General features: G+C 50.0%; 6 protein-coding genes across 6 annotated transcripts; 1 reads left to right on the forward strand and 5 right to left on the reverse strand.

Moving 5' to 3' along the window:
* Positions 1-220: 220 nt before the first annotated feature.
* N7525_000093 (uncharacterized protein) lies at positions 221-2467 on the forward strand (the record flags this gene model as incomplete). Its single annotated transcript, XM_002560040.1, has 5 exons — positions 221-368; positions 424-567; positions 637-1066; positions 1123-2158; positions 2219-2467. The coding sequence occupies 5 exons, from the start codon at positions 221-223 to the stop codon at positions 2465-2467; spliced, it is 2007 nt and encodes a 668-aa protein (XP_002560086.1).
* Positions 2468-2994: 527 nt separating this feature from the next.
* Positions 2995-3345, reverse strand: N7525_000094 (uncharacterized protein; the record flags this gene model as incomplete). The annotated part of the gene is made up of 1 exon (XM_002560041.1): positions 2995-3345. The coding sequence occupies one exon, from the start codon at positions 3343-3345 to the stop codon at positions 2995-2997; it is 351 nt and encodes a 116-aa protein (XP_002560087.1).
* A 446-nt stretch (positions 3346-3791) lies between these two features.
* Positions 3792-6052, reverse strand: N7525_000095 (MDR family MFS transporter; the record flags this gene model as incomplete). Its single annotated transcript, XM_061211470.1, has 10 exons — positions 3792-3836; positions 3902-4170; positions 4249-4440; positions 4485-4644; positions 4704-4745; positions 4806-5186; positions 5247-5288; positions 5350-5715; positions 5800-5862; positions 5933-6052. 10 exons carry the CDS (start codon positions 6050-6052, stop codon positions 3792-3794), a joined length of 1680 nt encoding a protein of 559 aa, XP_061070696.1.
* Positions 6053-6213: 161 nt separating this feature from the next.
* On the reverse strand, positions 6214-8213 carry N7525_000096 (cofactor FMO1 FAD enzyme; the record flags this gene model as incomplete). Its single annotated transcript, XM_061211471.1, has 6 exons — positions 6214-6384; positions 6467-6630; positions 6674-7098; positions 7161-7762; positions 7847-7920; positions 8174-8213. The coding sequence occupies 6 exons, from the start codon at positions 8211-8213 to the stop codon at positions 6214-6216; spliced, it is 1476 nt and encodes a 491-aa protein (XP_061070697.1).
* Positions 8214-8428: 215 nt separating this feature from the next.
* N7525_000097 (uncharacterized protein) lies at positions 8429-9820 on the reverse strand (the record flags this gene model as incomplete). Its single annotated transcript, XM_002560044.2, has 3 exons — positions 8429-9167; positions 9246-9639; positions 9712-9820. 3 exons carry the CDS (start codon positions 9818-9820, stop codon positions 8429-8431), a joined length of 1242 nt encoding a protein of 413 aa, XP_002560090.2.
* A 984-nt stretch (positions 9821-10804) lies between these two features.
* N7525_000098 (FAD-dependent oxidoreductase) lies at positions 10805-11967 on the reverse strand (the record flags this gene model as incomplete). The annotated part of the gene is made up of 3 exons (XM_002560045.1): positions 10805-11098; positions 11157-11883; positions 11939-11967. 3 exons carry the CDS (start codon positions 11965-11967, stop codon positions 10805-10807), a joined length of 1050 nt encoding a protein of 349 aa, XP_002560091.1.
* Between the last annotated feature and the right edge of the window lie 309 nt (positions 11968-12276).

Below are 12276 nucleotides of genomic sequence, written 5' to 3' on the forward strand. Positions count from 1 at the left end.
TCCCTGTACCTCTCCTGCGAACGCCGTCTATTTAGTGTCCTCCATAGAATCACCGGAGGACCTTTATATCACCACCATCGCTCGCATCCCTTGTGTACTTCTAAAGTCATCCCCGCTCCTGTGGACGGAATCCTCACCAGCGTCTGTCATTTAAAGGAGGGGCCTCCACCACTCCAGGTCTTCCGGATGATCCCTTCTCATCTTACAAATCTTCTACACCATGCTGCGCCATGCACCTGATGGATCACACTCCAGCGCGGCCTCAGACCGAAGCGACAACCATCACAGAGCGCACTCGTCCGCCATCACCAAGAAAGAACGCGCGTCGCAACCCGCAGGAAGACTGGCCTGTGACATTTGCAGAGAACGTATGCAAAGCCTCCCGAAGAGTGAACAAAGTACCGTGCTGACACTGGTCCACAGGCAAGGTCCGTTGCGACCGCGGGGACCCGAAATGTGGCCGTTGCGCGCGGCTTGGCTACGACTGCAGCTACCAGGGACGGAAGCGACATCGTGCAGCTCAAGCGGATATGCCACGCCAATTATGTGAACTACAGACCCGACTAGGTAAGTGCCCCAATCTCGAATAAATTACGAATAAATTCCACCCTCGCTCATCCTGGTCGGTTGTCTCAGCACATGCAGAGGCGCTCCTGCGCACAACTCCCTCCCCAGCATTTACTCCCACTACTGCTCGACAGATTTCCCCCTATGTGGACTTATCCTGGCCGTTGGTGACGCCTTCGGACCGGCCAGGCGACCATGAACGACTAATGCAGCGGCTCCAAAGCCATGTAACCCCTCCGATAGATCGTGCCTTCGAGGGGCTGGACATGTTAGCGAACTTGACCGAGGATATTCCCGATTTCTGGGGGGTGATGGACCCGGCTCTGACGCCGGACGCTCTTCCACTCCTGCCCGGCGATACGCCTCAGCTGCCAACCCCCTTCGACACGGGCTATCTCCATACTGCGAACGGTAATTTGGTTCCTCCTACTTTCGAAAACTCTCTCTTCTCAACGCATGAACTAGAAGAGCCAATCTCACCGTCTGACCTCGCCGTCCTGTACCGTATTCCCATGTCCCCTTTGGCTGGAACAGGAAACTAATCGATCGACCCAGACACCAGAAGTACTTTGATATTTTCTATCCTGTTCTACCAATCCTAAATCAATCGCGATTTCGCCGAGAATGGGCCCAGGATCCAGCTTCCCCCCGGATCCGAGGATTAAGTTACGCTGTGGCCCTGGTCGGCTCGATGATTGCGCCAGAATACGCCCATCTCCAGTCACGTTGTTACAGCGATGCCCGTAAATACATCGAGCTCTGCGAGCGCGACGATGATGAGACGAACATTATGAGCTTGAATGCCTTTCAAGCGTTACTATTCATTATTCGCTATGAGCTAACGAAAAAGCACTTTGTTCGCGCGTGGATGACTCTCGGCCGTGCTGTTACGCTTGCTCAAATCCTCAACCTGCACCACATCGATGGCGTGGACGCGACTCGACATCAACGCACTGGGTCCCCAAAAAATGCAATAGAGACAGGGTACGTTAGCGATATTCGCGATCCAGCCTCGATGGAGGAAATCCGACGTTCCTTCTGGTCTTTATACATCTTCGAGAGTTATGGAAGCGTTCGCACCGACCGACCTTGCACCCTAGAAGAGGACACCTTGTGTATCTATCTTCCATCTCCTGGTGAGCTCAAAGAAAGCTTTCTGCCTAGCCCGATGCCTTTTATCAGCGAATCAACGAAACTTACTGGGGTTGGGTACCTGACCTCCTACGCTGCGGTGACCATCATGGTCAAGCTTGCCCGCCTCTGCTTTGAACACGTGAGTATTCTCTCTCGCAGTGCCAGCGACTCGGGCTTCTGGGATCGACATTACCGTCTGGTTAAGACGATAAACGACTATACTGCCATATTCCAACGATACCTGACTGCGAAGGCCGTCCGAGAAGACCCATTGGCGTTTTCGCTGCACCTCAATCTCTGTGCAACACATATTAGCCTCCACGAGGCAGCGATACGCAAGGTTGAAGAGCAAGACCTGCCGAAGCTTGTTGCAGCTGAAAGTCGGAAGTGTAGTGCCGCCGCGGCATTTAAGATTCTTGGAGCCATTCGCATGAACTGGCCTGTACAACGGTCGGAGGTAACTCTTTCCTATTGCTTCATGCTCTGATTTATCCGTGTCCAATCTGACTCATTGTAGCGCGACCACTTCACTCTCCAAGCGACATTCATCGGCTGGCCCATTTCCATGAGCCTGATCGCCCTGAGCCGCAGTTTAGCCAATGGTGACACCACTCCGATCGGCATAGTGGACTCTCTGCGTCTGCTACGTGCTGCTCTCGACCAGGTGGAGGAACCTGATGGGTATTGGCACCAAGCCAGCGGTGCTGCGGTGACTGCCTTGGGGAAATGGGACGAGCAACAGCGCGAGTCCCGTTCCGTTGAATGACTTGATGTCGCCTGATATGCGTTCAGCGGATATGGAACTCATAGAAATCAATCGACGATCTCGGCTTTAACCAAGCATAAGCCAATCTAGGTTTGATACCTCAAAGTACCTGAGACCGGGGTCCACAGAGAAAATTGCACCGACAGTCGTAGCACTAGAGGCTTAAAGCAGCGGAAGAATGTGATAGGCACGCTCATTTGTAATTCGGCTCGACTCGTCGAAGTTGTCATCCATGTCCTCCAGGGTCCCGGGGCGGGGCTACTATTGGCTTAGTAACCAATCTTAAATACCTAGCCCTACCTAGGTAGGTAGGTATCTTACCTAGGTACCTACATAGGTAGGTAGGTCCCTTCGCCAGCAGACGCCTGAAGCGATACATGGTCATGAAAATCTTCTCCTTTCTTCTACATAATCTTACCTTCTTTGTGTATCTACTTCATGAGACGTATGGACCCCAGACCACAAATGCTGGGAATCACTAGGCAAAAGCCACAACAGCGTCGAACCGAGACACAGAAACAATCCCATCAATAAGGGCCAAATCTGCTGCAGCTTCCCGTTCCAACCCCACCATTTCTGTGCTCGCTCCACTTGTTGCTTGCGCCTAGCCAGCCCTGCTTCTTTGCCTCTGCGGCGATAGTATCCTGCCATCCGAGAAGACCCTTCTGCTCAGGAAAATCGACGAAGCCCAACTTTGTGCCGGTACTGCACAGCCTAGCGATATTAATTGCCAGCGTATCCAGGCCAATCCATGGGGTGACCCAGCGCTGCATGATGTAAAAGTACCACCCGTCAAAGGCCTGCAAGCGCGTAAGATCCCCGCCTACTTTAACGATAGCCTTGACGCGCTCGATTCGCGAACCCTGGTACTCCTGCATGGCAGCACTAATCTCCACCGTATTGGTGGCAATTCTTAGGGGTTTAGTGAGATGTGTTGGGTTGTTTCGTAGAAGGGTCAGAAGGGTCTCAGTAACTTTGCCTTGTCTGGCCTTCTAGTCCTGAGGTCGAGGTCTATAGCTTCAATGAGAGATTTGCCTGGGTGAAAACGTTTTGTTCCTTTTGCTTTTGTTTACTATAAATTTGTAGTAATCCTTTTCATTTTGTCATCGGATCGACCCAAGTCATATATTTTAAGTACCAACAACAGCAAGTTCATGATAAGACCGGCAACGCAGTACAAAACACACAATAGCTCCGCCAATCATGAGGTAACTAAGGCAGAAGTGACAAATTTTCCCTAGAAATGCAACAAGTACCTCAATCCATACCATTGAGGTGATTTCCTCGGCTCTCAACAACCATAGATCACCTCTATCTGGAAGTTTCAAGCCTTTTCGTCCCCGGAATCCGCTCCCTTCATCCTCGTTTTCTACAAAACCAGTTGGTTAGTCCACGTAATTGCATCCCAAGTACCCCGAAAGGACTGAAGCTTACTCCCAAAGGCGGCGTTAGGACGAAACTCAATATCCCAGCCACCAAAAAGAACAACCACACATTGCTCATCGCATCTGTGATTTGCGGCGCTACGAGCGCTCGCTCCGACTCCGACAGCGCCTTATACGTCTGGCTACTGGTACCAGCAGCAAGGTTAGAAATATCGGCTGCACTCAGCTTGGGCATCGCCTGTGACACTTTTTGCAATGCAGTATTCTGATAAATTGATCCACACATTGCGAGGAAGATGACCATGCCGAGGTCTTGGGCTATATTTTAGAATTTATGGTTAGTGTATCTGTTATTTGGGTTTAATAGGGCCCCATTGGTGTCTGAAATCCTCTTACAAATAGCCATTGCGCCCACGGCATTCGGAATATCTTTTGGTGCAACAAGAGATTGTACAACGGGGAACCCGGCGACGACGTAGCAGCCTGCCCCGGAGCCGACAAGAATGGAGTAGCCGTAGATCCTGGCGTTGGAGGTGTGAATGTCTGCAGTGTCTGTAATTTTTCCCTTCTCATTAGTGGTCATTCTATCTGCGCGTTATGATGCAAACAAATAACGAAGGAGGGAGACGAACACATCAATGCCGTTCCAGCAACGACAAGGGCACTACCGAAGATATGCCATGGCAGGACATAAGGCAGTTTCGGCATTAATGCCCCATTGGCCATGGCGAAGATGACCATAGAGATGATGAAGGGAAGGAGGCGAACTCCCGCATCCAAGGGACCGTCTCCCTATCCGCGAGCACACTGTCAGTTATATATGCCCACGGGAATAAGTAAGTGCCACATACCCGTGAGAACTGGAAGAACAACGGAATATAGTAAGTCATTGCCTAGGGACTATTGTTAGTATTAGACAGTCCTATTTATTGGTACGGCAGGGGGCAACACACCAGCACAACACCTGACACCAAGAACATCTGCACTTGCAGATTTACCTGGATAGGCCGTCGAAGGAAATGGGCTGGATAGAGCCGGTTGTCCTTCTCCACACCTGGATGGAACTTGGCCACGGCAATACAGATAAGTAGGAGCACCCCCGCTACCACCCAGAGGGCAATTTCACTTCCAGAGCTCCAGGAATACAACGTGCCACCGAACGTGATAGCCATCACCAGACAGGCAGCTCCTGCAAGGAAAGTGGTCGCCATCACCCAGTCTATCATACGGCACTTTTCTGTCCAGCTTTTGAGCGGCTGGGGGTCAACGCTTGGAACAAGGAAGAGGTAGGCAGGGGCGAAGACGGCTCCAATCGGGAGGTTTATGTAAAACGCCTACATACGGATATGTTAAGGATAGCTCCCAAAAATGTGTCAGACGGTGTGAGAACGTACCCATCGCCAGGTCGCAGAACTATCTGCAAAAGCGCCGCCGACCTATTCATCAGCCACCATGGTCAGTTACGCTGTAAAAAAGGCAAGTGATGACTGAACCTACCACCGGACCTAGAACACTTCCGATTCCCCAGATAACAGTGCTGCCAGCCATATAAATAGGTCTCTCTTTAAGCGAAGTCAACATCGCCACAAAACTCAACGTCCCCGAGTACATCCCTGATCCTCCCACGCCGGCGATAACACGACCAACCACGAGGGCAGTCATATTCGGTGCTGCGCCACACACAGCACTTCCAATTTCAAACAGCACGATATTAAACAGGTAGACATATTTGGCGTTGAACACTCCGTAGACCTTGCCCCATGGCAAAACACACATGGTGCCGAGGGCAAAGCCGACTCCGATCCATGGGAGGAGGGAGACTTCGCCGAATAGGTCGAGAATCACGGGTTGGATGTCGGCGACCTATACCATTATTATATGCTATTAGCTAATTCCCCTTGGACCGGTCTAATATGAGAAGCTGGTGGGAGGGGTATGAGGACGCACGATGGTGTTGTCCAATGCGAAGAGAAATGTTGTCGAGATCATGGAGGCGTATGCAATGGCCCACTGCATGCCAATTAGCTACCATTTTCACTCCACGCAGAGAGATGCAGAGAGATGCAGAGCGATACAGTACCTTCCATCCGTGAATTGGACGAGGCGATGTCTCCTTAGGGACGTCATTCTTGCTAGAGTCGGTGCTAGCAAGGATACCGTTGCTACCTTGTCTTTCTGGGTCCGCATCTATGGCAGACATGATGAGGGGGGAGTAAGGATTACAGTCTTTGGATACGATATGAGAATTCACGAAAGAACCATTGACGGGGGCGTTGCTGCTTCTATATGTTGATTTTATATTGTGCCCCAAAGGGGCAGTTAGGGCTCCGAGCGGCCGCTCCAACTCCGTGTCTTGGCGCCTCATCGGCCGCCCCAAGTCCGTATAAGCTCACCCTCACGCGTCATTCCTTGTTGTGACTCCTGGAGCAGCCCCCGATAGTCCTGCGGCCAGTACGGGACGAACCACTCCTCAAAAACAGTCTTTTTCCGACGGGGATTGAGGCCAAGATCTCTCATGAGAATGTCCAGGTACTAATCCATGCAAGCAACCCCTGTCAGCATTTGCATACCAATAGCCTATTACCACTTAAGCGGTAACGGGTGGCCAGCTTACCGAGGTATAGTCGTAAATAAAATACGAGTGCTTCTTCCCCTGCTCAATATATCGCTTGCGAGTCCATGCATTGAAGGTCGCTGCCTCTAGCTCCATTTCCTCCTTCCCAGGGAGATTCATCCAGTCGTTCAGAAACGCAAACCCCCACAATGCATTGAGTTCCGCTGCCAGTGGTGTGAAGGCAGAGTGAATGTGACCAGGAAACACGATGGATCTCCCCTTTGGCCGCCAGTTCGGGAACAATGAGACAACGATAATGCCAATTTGGTCCCTGGGTGTGCTTTCTCTGCTCCAGTGCCTCGAAAGGCGACTTTTTCAGGATAGGTAGCTCATTGTTTACCTTCTGCTCGGCCTGTGCGTCCAGTACCGTCCACTTGGAGAATACCGAGGAGTCATAATGGAGGCCTAGTTCTTCCTGCAGCGGGGGGCTGAACGTATCGTATCCCTTCTCAAATCCGATACAGTGAATAACAATGTCAGTCGGCACGGAAAAGCCGTTCTTGAAGTTGACAACATCCAGATGCGAGAGTGATTTTATCTCCGTGCGGTGAACCGTGACATCTCCCTCGTGGATGACTTGCCAAAGGTCGGGCACGGTCGCTATTCCGATACCTCCACTGCCCCAGAAAAGCCTATATCCAGTGACTGGTTAGCCGTGAAATTCCCGAGCAAAGCATACAAAAGAGACCCGTACCCATCTGTGTGAGGCCAGGGCCGCAGATGCTCGGTATGCTCATCATCGCCGAAGCGCGCATATCTAACTGCCAGACCTGTGGCGACTTGCCAATAGACACGCATGAGTGATCTGCCGATTACACTCCGCTGCAAAAAGTTATCCCAGAGCCCATTACAGCTCATGATGCTTGGGCTAAAGCTGGATGCGAATCGGGTGGAGATATGGTCCGATATATGCCATAAGCCCATGAACGTCGGGGCAAACATGGAAAACGCTCCGGAGGCACTCGGTCGGATAACACAGTCCACCTTCTTCCCCGCTTTGAGTAGCTGGTAGACGGTGTCATAGGATGATTTCGAGGCTCCCACCACAGTGGCTCGCTGGATCACGTCGCTCTCGATCAAGGACAGGTTAGGGGCGATGTCTAGCGAGTGGATGACGGGCTTGTGGAAGTTTTCTCGTGGCCATTTCGGTCTAATAGGGCTTGAATTGGCACCGGTGGCATAGATCAACTTTTTGCATTCGATTTGTCGCTCCCCAGAATGTGTTTCCACTATCCAGCCTTGGTGATTGGCATTTCGACGCACTTGAGACACGCGAGTCCGAAGACGAACAGGTCCCTATATTCTAGTTGTAATAAAGAAGACACAGTAATTTGCTACGGTATCAAAGGCTCTTGGGTTGTATGGGATAGACTTTCAAACTCCGAGGTCATCCACACACAAACTGGGACTTTGTTCCTTGGCTTCGATATCCTTCTCATATTGTGCATGGGGACCTAATCAAGTTTTACGGAATTTATGGAGTTTATGGAGCCACAATTGAGCATTTACATTCAAACTATCTCGATGTTTCACATAACTCGTTCGACCGAGGCTCACTTTTGTGGACTCTAAACTGGTATCGCGCTCGCGAGAACCAATCAATCGATCCATATACTAGAGCTATGCCATAGATAACCGTGATATAATTCATGTCTTTAGGAATAAGTGTCTGTTTAGTGTGTTTGAAAGACTTGGTGGGAGACGTACTTGATGGGGTGACGGGCATCACATATGGGAACGAATACATGATGACCGTAAAACTGCAGAAAACCACCGTTATGACCTTGGAAACCACGCCTATGATTCCGAGATTGAACGGTCCACGTGGCTGATTTTTGCCTCTCCAGATCGAGCTGATCATTGGGGCCAGATACGTCAGATATGGGAATACAATGACGCCAGTTATCAGACTTGTTGATTTGGTCAGTCAGTTCGAACATTACGCAAAAGCGTTGGAGAACCTTACCTATTGAAAGCAGTGCTGGACGCAATGTAAATGAGCCCAATCGCAAACACTATGCACACAGAAAGTATGTGAGCTCGGAGTGGAACGTGTGTTGAAGGATCAATATGGGACCAGTATTTTGAAAAGGGCATTCCATTATCCCGACAGAAAGCCCAACACATCCGAGCTTGGTAGGCATGTTGCGGAAAGAGAGAGCAGATGTAAGAGATGGTCACAAACGCCATGGTTGCCAATGCCGCTGACTGGCGGTTCCCATACGTAACGTAGAAAAGCTGAAGAATGGGAACATTGGTTGGGCTATTGACGACGCTCTCAAAGTCGGTTAGGCAGTACATCAAGACGCATGCAAACGGAAAGGCAGTCACAAATCCTATAAAGACTGTCATCATGATTGCCTTGGGGACATTTCGTGCAGGATCCGGTGTTTCCTCTGCGAGATGTGCCGCGCTATCAAGTACAGCGAATGAGAAGTTGGCGTTGATCAACCCCACAATAAATGCCATGCCATCGGAAGACCAGCCATTGCTTCGTTCTAAGGTACCGAATATGAATTTGGCATCAGTGTGATCAACCGCAGTGGCAGGAAGGACAATTGTGATGAGAACGCAGGTCAGAAGACTGATGACAAGTCCCACAAGAACGCTCTTGGTGACAGCCTTCTCCCATATGTTTACCAAGCCGGCAACAAGGTTAAGGGCAACAGCTCCAAGATAAACACGCCATGCCGACAGTGCACTGGAAGATTTGTTAGACCATGATTGCGGAGTCCGAGAGTATTGGATTGTGCGGGGAAAAGAAAGAAGCCAAACTCACAAGGCCGGTACAGCGAGCTTAACGGATCCAAAGATAAACATACTGACAGCGATTGAAGAACTCGCTGTTGTGCAATATGCGGCAAATAAATTGCATACGCCTGTAATGTAGGCAAATGACCGGGCGTACTTGCGCGGAGCCAGTCTCATTGCCCAATAGTATTGTCCTCCGGAATTGGGCATCGCACTGATTAATTCACTCAACGAGATTCCGACAAAGAGGTTGAGGATAAACATGAGGATCAGACCGTAAATGATTCCAGCAGAGCCCGCTGCGGTGATTCCCGTAGTAAATGCTCCCGCCACCCCCAACCATGAGTTTGTCAGAGTATATGCGCTGCCGATCAACTGTATCAGACTAAACTCTCGTTTCATCTGAGGCACGTAGCCCATCTCTAGCATGTGATGTCAGTGCAGTGCTTAGTTTGAATGGTCCATTCTGTCAGAATGAAGTGGATCTGGCATACCCTCAAGGTCAAGGTCATCCATGGCGCCAGCTACCGGTTCAGGATCTGCTACTATCATCGGGTCATCGGTAATCTTCTTCTCTGGGGTAAGAGGAACAGGTTTGGCCATGTTGTCGTGGGTTTTTTTAACCCCGAATGCTGTGGACGTCGCGTCAAGAGAAGGATGTAAATAGGTATATTGGCTCAGTTGACAGATGATACCTCCGGAATTTCACAGGTTAGGGATGTTATCTTTCGCTCTGGATGCCATGGAATTTCCCGATGTATAGGAGCACAATCAGTGGAATATTGTGAATTGGGCTTCATATGTAGGACATCAAGAAGCCAACTTATATATAATGATTTCATACATTTACTGATATCATGTCCACGGGTAGTCCATACTCCGTAATCAGTAATCCGTGCCCAGGTCCACTAAGAAGGTTCCAAAGATCCGGTTGCGGGGAAACTTAAAATGGCGAAGATAAGACGAAACAACTCTCGCTTCCATTCCCAATATGGAATACGTGAAGCTTAAAAGGGTAAGCGTCTATGAAGCTATAGAGCTTGCCTAACACTAATAGTGCTAAACTAGGACCCATGGATTTGGACTATATTTTCAGTAATTCCGGAGCCCGTATCGACGCCCAAAACGGCAATTTTTGAGTGTCAGTAGGTGTCCGACACGGTTGGCTAAATATGCCGAATGTGGAGTGAACGGTGTTACTATCGTTACCTAGGCTATAGCCCCTCTCCACTCGCCTATTGGTGGCCTTGGTCGGCGATTTGCGTTATAGACGACTAGACTAGACCTTGCCAACCCCGTGGGACCAAAAGGGCTCTAGTCCTATATCCTGACCCTGTTACCCTAATAGCCCCATAGGGGCCCCATAGTGAGTTAGTAAGTAAATAGATAGAAGGAAGTTATTTATACGCTAGATAAGGTAAGTCAATTATAGCCTTCGATGACTTTTATCTAACACCAAAGGCATACCAGTTCTGGTTTGCAGCCCTTCCGATGATTCAACCCGTTTACAAATTGGGAACACTTCAAGATTTCAAATTCATTCGTATATGCAAGAATACGTCCTCCAGCTTCTCTAACGACGAAAATTCACAGCTTACTAGGAATAGGCGTTTCTGCAGGTTTCGGGAGCTCGGTCAAATATTCCTGTACGTATTCCGACACCTGTTGGCCAAGGCCAAAGCTGAAGGTATACCCACCGGCTTCCTGTCCATAGGCATGTATAACCTTCTGCCCATGAAGCACTTGCTTCTCGACCCGAACGCCACCATTTTGGCTCTCAATAATGGGGAAAACACCAACATGGTCCGTAATGATGTCGTATTCGAGGGGGTTGGGTGAAGGGAATACATCTGGCTGATTATGGTGCTGACGTTGCAGAATCTAAGATTATGCCTGTAAGTACGCAACCTTAGACCATAATATAAGAGGCAAGACCAACCTCTTTTCGCTGATCTTCATAGGAAGCGAAATCGGTATCACCAAGGGATTTAATCCCGCCCATATAGATCGTGCCATCTCCACGCGCGAATGCCGTGGAGTAGTATCCATCCGGGCCACGGCGGATATAACACCGGTTGTAACCATCCTTGCGGAGTCTGATATTCTGCTGCCGCACGGGAGTGATGCGCTTCTCCTCAACATCAAGCAGCTTCATAGCTCCGAACCCAGTAGCGTTGATCAGAACGTCGTGTCCCATGCCTCTCAGATCCCGCAAGGATTTGACATAGGTACGCTGGAATCTCACGCCCTGCTTCTCCAAGTGCTGTCGGAACCAGGATAGGAACGTAGGGGGTGTAATGACGAGAGTCTGGAAGGCCATGCCAAATTTCGCACCCTTGGGGAGTTCTGAAGGAGACAGGAAGCGAAAGCCAGGAACCTTCCCTTGGTACCATACTTTCGCTGGATCACCGATATCCATGATCTCGGTCATTTCAATTTGGCGGATGCCGGATTCCGGGTGTCGCTCTGCGATTCGCCAGAGCTCGGAAAAGGAGTTCAGCTGCATTCCCTGCTCCCACGGGGTCGAATCGTGAACGCCGAGCCAGATGGCGCCTGCCCATTGACTGACATAACGTTGGTCCATCGCATCACCAGGCAAAAAGTCACCAAGGATTGTAATCTCAGTGTTCTTGGGCAATTGACTCGCAATACCCATGCCGGTAATTCTAATGATAAAATTCATTAGCGTGTCTTCCGTCATAGCGAAGTAGTAGATCATACCCAGCTCCCAAAATTGTTATTTTCGACATTTTGGCAAGGCGTAGTGCTGTCTTGGAAGAATCAAGTATTCGAGAGTTAGAAAAAGTCTCCTTCGGCTGAAGGGTGGCTTTTATTAGAGGCACAGATCGTGCAGTAGACCTTGGTCAACAGGGAGACCCACTTGAGGTGGACGCTCTCCGGATTACCAAGTCCCTGGGGAGTTCTAACTGCCTTCTCCGAAGCAAGAATCAGGTGGTGCTAAACAAAACGGCGATACCTCCACTTTCAGCTATGGCCATTTTGTTCTCGCGGTAGGTGGGTTGAGACGCCAGTGCGAGCGGGGACAAGATTGTCTCTCT

This window comes from Penicillium rubens, assembly GCF_028828025.1.
Source record: "Penicillium rubens strain IBT 27055 chromosome Unknown utg000001l_segment0_segment0, whole genome shotgun sequence".
Classification (NCBI taxonomy): domain Eukaryota; kingdom Fungi; phylum Ascomycota; class Eurotiomycetes; order Eurotiales; family Aspergillaceae; genus Penicillium; species Penicillium rubens.